Source organism: Zootoca vivipara, chromosome 11 (assembly GCF_965207765.1).
Source record: "Zootoca vivipara chromosome 11, rZooViv2.hap1.1, whole genome shotgun sequence".
NCBI lineage: Eukaryota > Metazoa > Chordata > Lepidosauria > Squamata > Lacertidae > Zootoca > Zootoca vivipara.
In genome coordinates, this window is record NC_142594.1 from 14,054,420 (window position 1) to 14,070,838 (window position 16,419).

General features: G+C 43.7%; 1 protein-coding gene across 3 annotated transcripts in view; it reads right to left on the reverse strand.

Moving 5' to 3' along the window:
* Positions 1–8,827: 8,827 nt before the first annotated feature.
* The window catches only part of ANO10 (anoctamin 10), an 88,055-nt gene continuing 80,463 nt past the window's right edge, over positions 8,828–16,419 (reverse strand). For all 3 annotated transcript variants that reach the window (XM_088653870.1, XM_035129045.3, XM_035129046.3), the window contains exon 13: positions 8,828–9,618. In XM_088653870.1, the coding sequence (XP_088509996.1) occupies positions 9,574–9,618 (45 nt within the window). In that variant the 3' untranslated portion in view covers positions 8,828–9,573. The remainder of the gene's footprint in view (positions 9,619–16,419) is intronic.

A 16,419-nucleotide genomic window follows, 5' to 3' on the forward strand; every position in this document is an offset into this window, starting at 1 on the left:
GATTATATTTGAAAATAAAAGGGCTAGGTATCATGGATTAATCGAAATTTCTTTGATCACAACCTTTTTGAAACCTGCCAGTCCAGAGTTAACAGAAACACATTTACAGTACTTTATTAGGAAAGAGCTTGGAAGGATTCTGTTAGCTGCCTCAAACCATACTGCAATCTTCTGCCTTTGGGCTTGCAAACCAGATTTGACTTCAGTCCAAAACTACTCTCTGCACATGGGTGAGAACTGCACACAGAGTTTGCTTCTCTCTCTCTCTCTGTTTCCCTGCCCCTGGGTCAAGTTATCTGAAATGGCTTGGAATAAAATATTCAACACAGCTTCTCCACCAGCTGAAGAGATGCTGCTTTAAAATGCTTTTTCATACATTGGCCTCTTTGATAAAGGGTGCTTTCCAGGAAAAACTCCCATGAAAGCTCTAGATCAGGCATCCCCAAACTGCAGCCCTCCAGATGTTTTGGCCTACAACTCCCATGATCCCTAGCTAAGAGGACCAGTGGTCAGGGATGATGGGAATTGTAGTCTAAAACATCTGGAGGGCCAAAGTTTGGGGATGTCTGCTCTAGGTTCATGTAATTTCTGTCAGCCCCCTTGAAAATTTTATGTACAGATCCTTCAAAAATCATATATTTAAAAAACCTCTGTTCGATATTTGGGAAGAATTCAGATGCTTACTAGAACCTAAAATACCGTGGTGGGCTTCACCTGTAGAAATGTCAGCAACAAGCAAAGAACCCAAAGGGAATAATTGGCCAACATATAAAGAATTAATTGAGAAAATAAACAACCAATATGAGCTAAAACCATACAACCAAATTGAGCAATATTGTCAAAGCTGGTTACATTACCTTCAAGTGCAATCGATCTTTAAAGAACACAAAGTAATTGGATTCGAGGAGGAAAGATCAAAATTACAAGAATTACTATTAGAAAATCAGGGGAGATCATTGGCGAAAATATACAAATTCTTGCTGGAATGGGAAATGAAAGATGAGATGGTAAAAGATGTAATGGTAAAATGGGCAAAAGATATAGGGAGGGTAATCTATGTTGAACAGTGGGAGAAATTATGGATTAAAGATATAAATTTCACAGCATGTATGACAATAAGGGAAAATATATGGAAAATGGTTTATAGGTATCATCTCACACCAGCAAAATTAGCTAAAATTTATAGAAACAACCAGGATAAATGTTGGAAATGTAAAGAGAAACTGGGTGATTTTTTTCATTGCTGGTGGAACTGCGATAGGATTAGCTCATATTGGTCAAAAATATACGAAGAAATGAAAAAAATGCTTAGGTTGACATTCGAGAAAAAACCTGAGATCTTGCTGCTGAGCATGATCCCAGAGGACATACCAAAAGATAGGAGGAATATACTTCTTTATTCGTGTACGGCCGCTAGAATGCTGATCGCCCAAAATTGGAAAGGAGATAAGGTTCCAACTATTCAAGATTGGCATATAAAATTGACTGAATACATGACACTTGCAAAGCTAACCGCAACGATCAGAAGGATACCAAAACAAAAAATCAAAGATGAGTGGAAATATGTGGATGAATATTTTCATAAACAAAAAATAAGCACAAAATTAATGATATGTTTAGACTAAGAGACACAAGAGGATAGGAAACAAGGTGATGGGAGGAGAGAAAGGCAATTGATGTAAATAAAAGGAGAAGCTTAGTAAAATTTATTTATGTGAGGGAACCGATGATAAGTGTTGGGAAGTCAAAATTTTATCTTACTTTACACCTTTTCTATTTTTACTTTATCTACCTCTATTCTTTGTTTATTTCCCCTTCCTCCCCTTCCTCCCTTCCCTACCCCCCCGTCCCACCTTCCCGTACCTCTGACTTACCTGGATTCCCTTTCCTTGTTCGTTCTTCTTATGTTTGTTCTTCTTTCATTCTTATTCTTTCTCTTGTCCGGTTCCATATATTCTTGGCCCCCAGATCCAATTGTAAAGATTAAGTTTTGGGTTAGTGGGATTTTATGGCCGATTTTAGAATGCTACGATTGGAAAAGGCTGTTTATCTGTTATACGTATTTTCTGGTTTTGTAACTGGATTATATGTATTTTCTTTTGTATGTATTTTCTTTGTAATTTTGTAATTTTTAACAAGTAATAAAGGTTTTTCAAAATGAAAAAAAAAAAAAGAAAATTTTATGTACAGATGAACATTGGGGCAAAATAGTTGATATGAATCAGTTCATTAATCCAGTAAACAGACCTCACCCGCTCCAAAAAATTGCATTCTACGAAACACAATACAATTTAATCAAATACAGTGGTACCTCGGTTTATGAACACAACTAGTGTCTTCAGCCCGTTAAATAAACGGGCGCTAGAATGCATGCCGGCTCCTCGATCCGGTGCTCCGCGCAGCGCTGATCAGCGCCGACCCGGCAGGCCGCCAGATCAAGGAAGCGGCCTGCTGGGTCGGCACCCAGCAGCGCTGCACGAAGCACCGGGGGGACTGGCGGCGGGGAAGGCAGGCAGGCGCTTGCTCTATTGCCTGCCTGCATTCCCCACTGCCTGTCACACGAAGATCGGCGGGCGCCGCTTGCCGGGGTTTGTCAACCCCGGCAAACAGCGCCCGCCGATCTTCGGCTGTCCCCCGATGCGCTACGGCTCGGGGAAGCAGGCAGGGAGACGCAACAGCCCGCAGCTTCCCGGGCTGTTGCGTCTCCCTGCCTGCTTCCCCAAACTAAAGCGCGCGGGGGACAGAGCCGAATTGTGGCGCGGGGGGGGGGGCTTTTCGCCGTTTGCCTTCCCCGAGCTAAGGGGGAGGCAAACGGCAAAAAGCCCCCACCACGCCGCAATTCGGCTCCGGGACTGGCTTGGCGGTGGCGGGAAGAAGGGGAGGAATTCCTCCCCTTCTTCCCGCCACCGCCAAGCCAGTCCGCAGTGGGGGCTTTTCGCCGTTTGCCTTCCCCCCAGGGGGAGGCAAACGGCGAAAAAACCCGCCGCGCCATACTTTGGCTCGGAGACTGGCTTGGCGGCGGCGGGAAGAAGGGGAGGAATTCCTCCCCTTCTTCCCGCCGCCAAGCCAGTCCCCGAGCCGAAGTGCGGCGCGGCAGGTGCTTTTTGCCGTTTGCCTCCCCCTTCACTCCGGGAAGTCAAACAGCGAAAAGCCCCCACCGCGCCACACTTCGGCTTGGGGACTGGCTTGGCGGCGGTGGGAAAAAGAGGAGGAATTCCTCCTCTTCTTCCCGCCGCCGCCAAGTCAAAGCCGGCTTCCCTAGGCGCCCGCTGCCGCTTCGGCCGAGGAAGCGCTGTCCCATGCCGGAGGTGCGCGGCAAGGCTGCCGGGGGGAGCGCTTCTTTCCCCCGCCGCCTCGCCGCGCACCTCCAGCATGAGACTGGGCTTCGGAACGGCGGTTGGCGGAGCGGCGGTTGGCCGTTGTCCCTCCGTCCAATCCCTGTGTCTCTGGGGTACATGCGCAGTACCCCAGGGACACACGGGACAACTGGACGCAGGGACAACTTGGACATTATTATATAGGATTGGTTCTGGAAGTCTGTTCATAAACTGAAGTGAACTTTCCCATTGAAAGTAATGGAAAGTGAATTAATCCATTCCAGATGGGTCTGCGGCGTTCGTAAACTGAAAATTCATAAACCGAGGTGTTCATAAACCGAAGTTCCACTGTAATCTATTAGTCATTTGGTATCCTGGATACTATAACTCTGAATGTTACTTTTCACCACCTTTGAATATAAAGTTTATGACACAAACTCTAGCTAAATTCCTGTTGAGAGTAATGAAGCTACAAGTGAAAATCAATGTCATCGTGTTTTCCTGGCAGCTAACAGAGATATTTGAAAAATTTGTATTCTGTTTCTGTATGATGTATTATAATTTAATGTGAAGTCTGTGGGTTTAATCAATAAATTGACTGCTAATATGAATATATCTTGTATTCTGCAAGCATGGATAAGCTTCTGGCTGCTGCTACAGATCCCCCCTCTCCCAATCCTGAGGCTGTTTCAAATCAATGAACACCCCCCCCCCAAAAAATCCGCCCCTCAATATTTCACTTTTTTTGCCTTCCAGCAGTGCTAGCTACAATCATGGAGAAGGGTAAAAACGCCATTTTTTCATATATTTCTATGTCATTGGGCATTTTTACTCTCCACTTCCTCTTTTCAGTGTGAACCCCCCCCCCAATTGTTTTAATGAATCCAAGTGGCCGATATACATAAATTTGTATGTATATACTGTGGCATCTCAGTTTTCAAACGTCTCCATTGATGAACATTTCGGTTTTCGAAAGCCGTAAACCCGGAAGTAAATGCTTTGGTTTTCGAATGCGCCTTGAAAGTCAAACATGAAACACGGCTTCCGTATTGAGCTGTTTGAGGCTTCCGTATTGAGTTTTGGAATGTTTTGGAACTCAAATGGTCTTCCAGAACGGATTATGTTTGAAAACCGAGACACCACTGTATATAAAGGACTGTAACCATTGCTGCTATGGCATTACGATCGCCAGTTCTACCTGTAACCTGATTAAGTGCAAAAGCACCAGTGTGTGAGAGAGATTGTTCATATACGGTTAGGATTCACTGGGAACTTTAAGCTTAAATATCAACAGTTAACTAGTTTTTATACTGTTGTCCCCACCATCTCACCTGTCTTGGTTAAAATAACTAAAGCTCCTCGAAAAATTATCTTCAGCCAAATCCTATCATTGTAGAACATAACGATACAAAACTCAACAGTTTTGCATTAAGTTGGGTTTTAGATGCAAAAGTGAAATATTGCAGATTAGGCAGGTGGCGTCAGGAAAAGGAAAAGTCAAAAGGGTTTTCCAATGAAGATGGAATGAGGGTGGTGCCTTAAAATTAGGGGCTGCTTCTCTTCTGCATCCTGAAGATAAAACCAACAACTGAAAGTGAGGAGTGTGTGGGGAGGTGTGTATATACATGCATACATTTATCTCAAAATGCAACTGCTGAAGAAACGGCCAAAACGTACCAAGATTGCAGAGCTCAGAGGAGCTGGAGGCCAGCTAACCAGAAGAGTCTCTGAGCTGTTCTTGCCTGGAGGCAGAGTCAGCATCCAAAGTCAGGTCCAGTTCTAGGGGCGGGCAAACAGCAATCCACATGGTCAGATGGTCCAGGGGTCAGGGAATCTGATGATCTTGGGGTCAAGATGAGCAAGGAAGCAGCAAGATCAGGCCAGAAACTACAAGCATTGTTGCCAGTACCTGACTGCTGCTGGAGGCTCTGCTTAAGAAGACTGAAGCCAGTTGGTTCTCATCAGTGCCTTCTCCTCTGAATCCTTGCTGCAGGTGGAGTCACTCTTACCTTCTCCCCCTTCAGGTTGCTGTTCAGCAGGCAAAGCTGACTCCTGGCCCTTGACACAGTGAAAGGGAGTTTAATCCTTTCATCCCCTGTTGCAGTCCTCCTGAATCTGTCAGGGATAGCCAACATGGTTTTAGTGATCTACAGCTGCCTTCATCCCTGATCCTTGGGTATGCGTATTGAAGCTGATGGGAGTTGTAGATCAACAACTTCTGCAAGGCACCATGTTGAAATTCCTTGTGGTAGGTCCATTGTGGTTTTGGGAGGAAATCCCATGCTAGCACCCAATGGGAGTTTCTTTTGAATGCAAATAGCTTCAAACTTGTGTTTTCCATCAGGGCTACACAACCAGCAAGGAAAAGGTTAAAATTTCTCCACCCCCCCCACCCCTGATAATTATCACATTTCTCTCTGCTGTGGCTATTTACATTTTCAAAAACATGCAAGCCACAGAACTAATTGTGCCTGTGTTTAGATTGTAGAAAATGCAACAAATTGTATTTCGGATGTTGCATAACGCTCCACTGAAATGGACCAAGTTGAATTTATGTCGAGGTGATTGATCAGGTTCCCGATTTCCTGTCCATGTGCATTTCTGGTAACTTCAGCTTGCGTAATATTATCCTAATGTATTTGCTCCTTTGACCTCTGCTTAAGCTTTAAAGTGGGCGTATATGGATTTGCGCTGCCCTTACGTATTAACTTCTGCTAAATTTGACCTTGGTTTTATCCAGCCCCCTCCAGATGTGCAACTCCGAATTGTGCATTGATTGCAAGAACAACATACGGCTTATATTAAGTTTTCGTTTGAAAGCACAAATGTAGCGGACATTAAAAAGGAGGTTTCTCTTTTCTGCACAGTGTTTCATGGCTGAATGTAGTATTATTTGCTTGCTACACACAATTTTACCAGGGAGATAATGCTTCCTGACCAGTGATAAAGTGGAGGAGAAATGTGAAGGAACCACAAATCTGGGCTTTTTTCCCATCTGCTCTGGCAAGCGAATGAGGTAGAAATGGGGCTTCCAAGTTTTACTGTTCTTGTGATGGCAGAGGAAAACAGGATGAGCAAAATAATGACATGGTGGGTAGGCAGTACTTTTCATTGATGGGGTTCCTACTTCAAACTATTAGTCTAACGCTCTGTGCTTGCAATATCTTGCTGCTTCACTGGGGGACACTTTTTTCATTTATGTACCAATTACATGGCTGCCAAAGTTTCCCATCATCACCAGGGCTGATGTATTAACTGCCAGTCTAGGCAGCTCCTGTTAGTGGAATGGGGAAGGGAAGGTGCCCTCTCGCCCTTTGCCTTGGGCGGCAAAGGTCTTCAGTGCTACTTTGCAAGTTGGATTTTTGTCTTTTTACCTAATTAAAGCTAGGAGCTGTATTTCAGCCGCCTGCAGATACATATCTAAAGCTTAATGGGTTCCCAAGTTGGACTCCTGCAGCCAGAAGATTTCAGGGTTGTGAGCCCAAGTCTCCCAAGCTAAAACCCTACACGCTAACCATTCTACTGCCCCATGTCAGTTTGCTTTTCCACATCCTGCCAGCTGATCCTAATAAATTGGGCATACATATGGCTGATTTTCTCTCTATAATGATGCAACATAGCTCTCTTGCTGTTTTTAGGAGCTGGGGTGGACACACACTATGGTGGAACGGCCAGGGGGCATGTTCTGTTGAGCTCTTGCCCTTCAAAGTTTACCACAGAACCATGGTTGAAAAGAGTTGCCTGGTTGTAAGGAAGGGCAGTTCTCAGATACCATGAAAGGCCACTTCCTGTTCTCTCACGGTTGAAACAAAGAGTTGCAGAGTTGGACCCTGAGGATCATTTAGTCCAGACATCCCCAAACTTCGACCCTCCAGATGTTTTGGACTACAATTCCCATCTTCCCCAACCACTGGTACTGTTAGCTAGGGATCATGGGAGTTGTAGGCCAAAACATCTGGAGGGCCGAAGTTTGGGGATGCCTGATTTAGTCCAACCCCCTGCAATGTAGGAATACACAGCTGTCGCATATGGGAATCAAACCTGTGACCTTGCCGTTATCAGCACCGTCCTCTAACCAACTGAGCTATCCAGGATGACTTTGGACTATAATACACTGAATGCTAGAATACTGAATACTGAAATATAATATTATTATTATTATTAGTGCAACTGCACAGCATGTTAAACACCCTCTTCAACCGGCTTTATCAGGCTCATTTTAACTAGCAGTACAAGTGAAGCAAAGCCAACAGAACTGCCAGAATGGTGGAAATATGACCATTTAGTTTGGCTCAGCTGGCAGAAGGTTAGTTTCATTTAACTACTCTAAAAGTTATAGAAGTGCCTCAGGCTTGCTGGTCATCCTGGTACCTATGTTTGGTCAGAACACCAGATGGCAAAAGCAGGTTTTCTTGTTGGAAAACAATTGGGCAGAAATACTGGGTTGTGTGGGACGTGGGTGGCGCTGTGGGTTAAACCATAGAGCCTCGGGCTTGCCGATCAGAAGGTTGGTGGTTCGAATCCCCGCAATGGGGTGAGCTCCCATTGCTCAGTCCCAGCTCCTGCCCACCTAGCAGTTCGAAAGCACGTCAAAGTAGGTACCGCTACAGCAGGAAGGTAAATGGCGTTTCCATGTGCTGCTCTGGTTCGCCAGAAGCGGCTTTGTCATGCTGGCCACATGACCCGGAAACTGTACGCCGGCTCCCTCAGCCAATAACGCAAGATGAGTGCCGTAACCCCAGAGTCGGTCACGACTGGACCTAATGGTCAGGGGCCCCTTTACCGGGTTGTGTATTTTTAATACTTTTTATTGTTTATGGCTGCTTTTGTTAATGTTGCAGCTATGCATTTGTTTCATGTTGTAAGCCTCCTTGAGCATGGTAAAAAGGAGGCATACAAATAAAATTATGTATGTCTGTAGAAATATTGGTTGCATCTGTCTGTTTAGTTAAAACTGAATATCTGATGAAGACACCTAGGCTATTATGGAGGGGCAGACCCCACCGTACTCCTAGATGGAAGTAACAAAAGGTATGACTATAACACCTTGTGGTTCAGTGCATCTGCAAAACAAAGGAGGCTGAGCTATCAAAACGATTTCCCAACTGCTGTTTAGTTAGTCCCAGTAAACCAGCCTTGTGACTACTAAATTGTAAAATTTTAAAAAAAGGGAAGAAGCCCTGAACCCAGACAATTTACTTCTGTCTGGGTTGTGACCGCAGTGCTAGGAGAAAGTTGATGTGCATGCTGGACTTCGATCTGCACCATTGTTAATACCAGATGTTACTACATAATAAGTCCAACAGTCTTAGTAGCTATTGAACCAGTCTTATCTAGACTTCAAAAGGTTTTCCGGAGAAGGAAGTTTCGCCTCTAGGGCAGGCCACACCTACGCACTAGAAAACAATTGCTGGCCTCATGCCATGTCAAAGAGAAGATCTTGGGTTAAAAGTTCTCCAAATTTAAAGCCTGAAAGCCACAAAGAACGATATTGGTACACACAGGAAAAATTAGATGCACAATGATTAGATATTTTTAATGGCTCTCCTGCTGGTCAGATAAAACCATCGTGTAATACAGCCTCTATCTCATGACCCGGCAAAATGGAAGTGAATGATGAGCAGAAAGAATATACAAGCAGGGTTAAATTTGTACATCTCAGTGAGGATGCATCACATTGAGTGAGCTTCGCTGCATGCTAAATTCTTCCCTGCCCAGCTCCTTAAAATTAATAACTTGACAAGGCACAGGTTTTAAGCTTAAAATATTGTAATACTCAGTCTCATACATTTTACAGTACACTTTTTTTTCTTTAAAAAGATCCAAAACCTTGGGCTGGATTGGTCCTATAGGACAGATTTATGCATCACATTTTACAGTAAACAAGACTTGGATTAATTCCTTCATAAATGCAGGGAACTATCTAATAAGCCGCCTACAGAAAATAATGATGACTAGATATTCTAGCAGAAGGATGAAGTTGCTCAACTGCTTTGGGGGATATGAAGCTGTGCATTAAGTATTGCTACCTTACATTGGCAGCTATTTAGATGGTAAACCAGAGCTGGCACAGAGCTGGCGTATGCGGAGGGGGGAAATAAATAATCATATTCTTTCAATGAGGTTTTTAGTGGTGAATAAGGATAGGTAATGCTATAATATTATGGAGTGCTAGAACATAGTACAAATACCATGCATGTCCTGCTGTTAATTCTCATGTAGTCTGTATCCTTCCACAGCTGCTCAGTTTGGCTTCTTATTTTGCTTGTTCTTTCAGGGACTCTGCCACCAATTTCATTTGCTGAAAGAAAAGAAGAAGGCAGAAAGATGACTGAAGTTAAGCAAACACAGTGGGCCTGAAGGTTTGAATCAATGCCACCCAGTTGATCGATTCAAAGTGTTGGTGCTGACCTTTAAAACCCTAAACGGCTTTGGCCCAGTATACCTGGAGGAGCGTCTCCACCCCCATTGTTCAGCCCGGACACTGAGGTCCAAATCCGAGGGCCTTCTGGCAGTTCCCTCATTGCGAGAAGTGAGGTTACAGGGAACCAGGCAGAGGGCCTTCTCGGTGGTGGCGCTTGCCCTGTGGAACGCCCTCCCATCAGATGTCAAGGAAAAAACCAACTATCTGACTTTTAGAAGACATCTGAAGACAGCCCTGTTTAAGGAAGTTTTTAATGTTTGTTGTTTACATTAATTAATAGTAAAACTATCAGAAGAAGGCAGAATACAAAGTACTATTGAATTCATTACTGATCCATCGGACTTAGACTACGTAAATAGTTTATCCTGGAGCAATTTGCTGAACTTAATGTGCTGCAACTTATGGCAAATGTAGAATCAGAAGAGGTGTTCTGTTCTGCTTTGCTCACTATATGCAGCACAAATCTTGGAAACTGTGTAAACTGTTTTATGCTTCTTCATTTATTTAATAAATAATTATGAATTCTGTAAATAATTGACTATAAAAATCCTCAAATCAGATTACAAAAGATAAAGCAGCAAAATCAAGAAAAATTCACATCTACCGTATACTTTAAGACGTACGAACGTTAAAGTACCAAAACAGATTAACATCACCTCAACCTTCTAAGTGTCTAAATAAGAATGTTTTCAGTGGGTGCCAAAAAGAATACAGTGAAGGTGCCAGCTTGATCTCAAAAGGCGGGGAGTTCCAAAGTTTAGATGCTGCCACACTAAACAGAGTTCTTACAAATGCGGAAAAGGTATTTTAAGTGGCATCTGTCGGAGTGCCAATTCCGCCAATCGAAGTGGCCGAATGGGCACACGTGGTAAAGGTGATATTGTAGGCTACCGGTATATTGTTATTTTTTGATGGATGGGCAGTCCTTTTGTACAAAGCATTCATTCATTCATTCCAAATTTATACATTTCATTAGTTTTACAATCAATTTCAGAATTTGACTTCCCCCTCTTTCTGCGGTTCCTTAAATTTATTATTTAATATCTTCTGCATATCCAAATTCACTTGCTTATTTAATTATCTACTATAAATATATGCTCTTATGAAACTGCAGGTTATTACAATAATCCCGCTAATATTTTTATCTGTTTGCAATTTATCTGTAAATATTCAATAAACCATTTCCATTCTTTTAAAAAAAGTTTGTTATCTTGATTTCTTATTCTTCCAGTAAGTTGGAAAATGATGTTTATTTTTGTATACTTCCACTTTATTTATATTTGAATTTCTTTCTCCTATTTTTTTTCGTTCTAACTGCAAAGTCTTTGATCGGATCCTCAAAACTAATCTTATGTAATGCTTCTGCTTATATACAATACTTAGAGATAAGGCATCCAGCCTGCCTTGTTGCAGAGTTGCTCTGTTGGGATTTTTTATCTACTTCAGTTGAGAAAATGAACATTCTGCCGAGCCATTTGTGACTGTTAATGTTAAAAATCCAGCAATGGAAAATTTCTGTGGGTGCTCCCCTCCCCTCGACATGCTTATTTTTCCAGCCCTGGTGGTGGGCATCACCCCCTTCTGCAGCGAAGCATTAACCACCCGCTAGCCTAGACCAAGGGACCCAGGTGGCGCTGTGGGTTAAACCACTGAGCCTAGGGCTTGCTGATCAGAAGGTTGGCGGTTCGAATCCCCACGACAGGGTGAGCTCCCGTTGCTCGGTCCGAGCTCCTGCCAACCTAGCAGTTCAAAAGCATATCAAAGTGCAAGTAGATAAATAGGGACCGCTACAGCGGGAAGGTAAACGGCATTTCCATGTGCTGCTCTGGTTCGCCAGAAGCGGCTTTGTCATGCTGGCCACATGACCTGGAAGCTGTACGCCGGCTCCCTCGGCCAATAATGCGAGATGAACGCGCAACCCCAGAGTCGGTCACGACTGGACCTAATGGTCAGGGGTCCCTTTACCTTTACCTAGCCTAGACCAACCCAGTGAATCCTCTTTGGCTAGTTTCTACAAAGCAGGATGGACCAAGATCCAAAAGGCACGTGAGCCTCACCCTGAAACTGTCCACATCCTCAGGCCACAACAACTGAAACTGATCCCCGGAGCGCTGAACACTCGGTGCTCCAAGGACCCCTCTCTGACCTGCTTCGCAAATGGTGTCAAATTTGATATGGGCGATTTTGGCCCCAAAGAGCTTTGCAAACATTTCACGGCATGCCACTGAGTGGTCAGATGGGAACACTCTGGCACTGAAAGCAACCAGATCTTTGACTCCTCAAATAGAGTTTCACTTGGAGATTTGCCAAGAGGATGCTGCAACAGCAGTACTGTAAATAAGATACGGTAGATCCTTGAGAAAAGTAAAAAAAAAATCCAGAGCTGTACTCCCCTCCCTTTCCCCAGCTATCCAAGTAAAACTCATAAGCATCACACTCTCAAAAGAAGCACTTTCTATGGTAATGAGAAGTGACCTTAAAAATGCTACAATAGAGATGCTAACAAGGGGGGGGGAGTGTTCCTTGCAAAAGATTTTAAAAGCCTGAGATAAATCACACAAAGGTAATAGCACTTGATAAAAACTGCATTCAGAGAATGAATGGGGAAGAAATCTGGTTTACATATCAAAACTAGGAGCGGTTTCAGATATCTGGAGGTGGTGTGTAGCAGCTAGAGAGTATTGAATTAGGACTGGGAGATGCAGGTTCAGCTATGCAGCTCCAGATATGAGCAGGGGACCACTATACAGGGGGGTTAGGATAAAATGAGGGAGGGGAGACACCGCCAATGCTGCCTTGAGTTCCTTAGTGGAAAGTCAGGATCTAAGAGTAAATCCTATATAAAAATTGTTTGACATTTCATCGGTCTTGAGACACAATGAAGTGCACCTCCAGGAGTGAAATCAAACCGCTGGAGAATCATGGCGCCTGCTGTGGCTGCAAAGACCGGTAACTCGTAAGTGCTGCCTCCCGCATTGGTTTTGCTGCATTAGCAGCACCAAAGTGACCTCTCCTGGGTTCAAGCCTGGGCAGTGTGTCTGGAGGTCCTGCGCTGTCCAGACGACAAGACCACCTCTCAGCCTTGCTGATGTAGTCCAAAGGCAAGCAGAACAATACATTTGGCACCAGCTGAGCTGCAGGAGTTGCCGGAAGGAGGCATACAAGATGCCATCCAACCACCTTAGGGACTCTGCTCCAGATTTATGGTGTGTTTACTTAGCTTTTTCTAATAGAATAAATACTAATAGTGAAGCTCATTCTTCTGAATGTGGTCCCTTAACTGGCCAAAATGAAACCACCCACAAGGGAGAAGTGGTTTGGTAGAACGACAGGATTTGCAGAAGCAGGGCGGTGGGGTGTTTAGAAAGAAGCAGAATATACTCAATAGTTGGCAGTCTGTGTTTTTCTTTCGTTGGGTGGAGGATGGAACACTAGGTGGAAGGGGGATGTGTAGAAAGTATCCTGGCCAGGAGCGCTCTACCCTGCCACTTTTTGTTATACCACTTGGTGGTATTTAGCTCTACAAGATTAATCTACAAGATCAATGGTACGCAAAGTGAGTGGTACCATCCCCTGTGGAGGGATGGGATTACCTAGAGGGCCGCCAAAAAGCAAGGAGGTGACGGGGGGGGGGCTGGAGGTGTAAATGACTATCAGATTTTCAAAAGCTGGTATCACTGCATCAAGTTCACCGATTTTGTGGAACTAATCTAGTTTTCATTGGATTCAGAATAAATGTGCAATTAATGGTTATTGTTATCTTCCTTAGTGGGTTGTGCAAAGAGCTATTCTGAACAATCCATTCAGGGGGCACCAGGAATGAGTTTACGAAAACAAGGTTCAGTGACACCCCCCCCCCCCAAAAAAAAAACGTTTGGGAACTACTGTAACAACAACAACAATTTACTCTATTTATACTCTGCCCATAATAATAATAGATCAAACATTAAAAACCTCCCTAAACAGGGCTGCCTTCAGATGTCTTCTAAAAGTCAGATAGTTGTTTATTTTCTTGACGTCTGATGGGAGGCCGTTCCACAGGCCGGGTGCCATCACAAACAAAGCCCTCTGCCTAGTTCCCTGTATCCTCACTTCTCGCAGGGAGGGAACCGCCAGACGACCCTCGGTGCTAGACCTCAGTGGGGGGGGGGGCTTATGTAACCGTAAGTTGTGTATGGTGCTGTCTTACATTGCATTTGTCTGTCTTGGGACAATCTATTGCAACTGGTAGGTGCTCTCCTCCAGGCTCTCAGCTCTTCCCCACTTTACTGCAACACAATAACGCTTAAATTGGTGGTACCTGGAGTCTTCTGTGCATGTGCCCGAGTCATACCCCCTTCCTACAAAGATCAGGAAGATGTCTATTACCACTTGCATGCAAAGCAAACAGTCTTCCTTGCTGTTTTCAACAGCGGGAAGCTTCGCCATGACATCCCCACTCCCCACCCCGAGACAATCTAGCAATAGCAAAAAGTGGGCCGGCGAGTTAATACACTGCGGAAGGCAAGGCTGCTGTTGTGAATATGACACATCACAATTGACAGACGACCCACAGCAGAAGGTGCTGGAAGGCAGATGGCATTCCCTGAGCAATGGCTCCTCACACAATGGCACACCACTGAAGAGCTGATAGAAATCACAGGCCTCGGTCTATGCCTGAATGTAATTAAATCTCATTTAATGGTGGGGTTTCATCTGTGAATAGGACAATTGGAGAAAATTAATTCCGGAAGACTAGCTGTGTCAGGCTGCAAGGTGCCAGGCTTTTTCATCCTTCTTTTTGGCTGTTACTGAATAACTGACTTATGATGGGAAAGGGAAAAACAAGTTACTTAGGATGTTCCAAGCTCTAAGGAGTTTGTCTGCTGTGCCTTTTCATGCAACGCCTCAAGGAGGATTTGTCTGTGATAATAAAATATTTTTTAAAACCGAGAGCTTAGTTTATCCTTCAGACTTCTGACGTTACTACCTGCATATTGACAAAGCCCATTATACAAAAAGGTCTTGACTGAGTCTACTACAGCTGTAAGTGTGGAATGGAAAGAAGATAGGCATTCAATTCCCTTCACTAAAGCAATTCCCTTTCTACTAAAATTCTGGCTACCGTGGCTTAGGATGGAGCAGCCATTCACAGCTCGACAGTGAAGATATCTCAGCCAAAAATATTTTTTAAATTATATTTACTCATAGCATAATGGATTCAAGTTACGTACGTGCTTCCAAGGCCATTGAGTTCAAATCTCACTGAAGTCAATAGGACTTCCAAGTGCTTAATGCTGGACATAATCTTTAAATATGTTCTTCCCTTGCCTCTCAAATTTGCCTAACAAATTTAAGACAATCATAATACAGGGCCAAACTAGATGAGATGCCATTCACACAGGTCCATGAATGAAGGCCTGGGGGCCCAATCAAGGCCTTGGCATAGGGTCCCCACTATGATCGCAAGACGGATTTGTCCCTATTTGCATCAGGGAGATATTTACTAGTTTAACACATTCATGAAACTACTACCGGTAATTACATGAATGCTGTTGAACCTCAGTGTAGCAGAATATCAGCAAAAGACAATCCAATTCCATAGCAATAACCTCACTCCTTAAAAAGCATACTACTGTAGTTCAATCTCCTTGCAGAGCTCGGCAACTAATTTTATTATTTTACTTTGTCAGATGCATGGACAACTTTCCCTTGCAATGAATGCACAGAGATGTACAGTATGCTCAAATGGGAAACTTCCAGTTCGTTCGAGCTGTTACTTCTGAAAATGGGCTACATATTTAACTGTTGTTACCTACCCTGGGATCTTAGGATGAAAGGCGGGTATAAAATCCCAATAAATACAGTACCAGTAAATGAAAGGAGAACCTAAATGAGGGCTGAAATTGCCAAACCTTCTACCAACAAAGATTCTGCACTGAGTTTACTGGATCATACTAAGGGAAGCATATACAGCACTGTGTCTAAAACCCTTGAATATAATATTTAAGAGCTGTACAAATAATTATCAGGCAGTACAGGAAAAAACCGTGTATGTGTGTGTGAGTTGAGAGAGAGATGAAATCATACAGACTCCACTATTATGCAAACTAATTTAATCCTGAAAAAAACCCCACAAAAAACCCCTGAACCCCATAACGACGGAACACATCTTAGAAACAAAAGTTAGAAAATATGGAAAGCTTGGTTCTTTGGTTCGTCGTATCCCTTTAATGTGGTTTGTTCGTTCCTCTGAAATCCCAGCTCTCTCTTTTTAATATGGTTTGTTATGGTTCACCCTAAGTGAGCAGGGGATTTTGTTGTTGAAGTGCTAAAAGAATGTTCTGTTAGGAATCACTGTAAGACAACTGCACTCTGGAACATGTCATTTTAGCTTACTACTTCTATATATGCTTTAAAGATTTGGCTACAGCCCATGAGAGGCAACTGCATGCATTCAAACAAAAGTCATGTACACAATGGGGTGGCAGGACAATGGCTTTTGGCTTCTTCCTGGCAGCAACTTGCAGCACTTAACACTCAATGCACACCCTTGCCAACAAAAAGTACTTTGGCAAGCTGGCCTGGGAGCAAGTTCCTGCAGCCAGAAAGGCAAAGCAAAAACCCTTTTATACCTGCCCACTAAAATCTGGTGCATGTAGGCTTTTGTGCGTGACCAAAAACATTTTGTGAAACAGG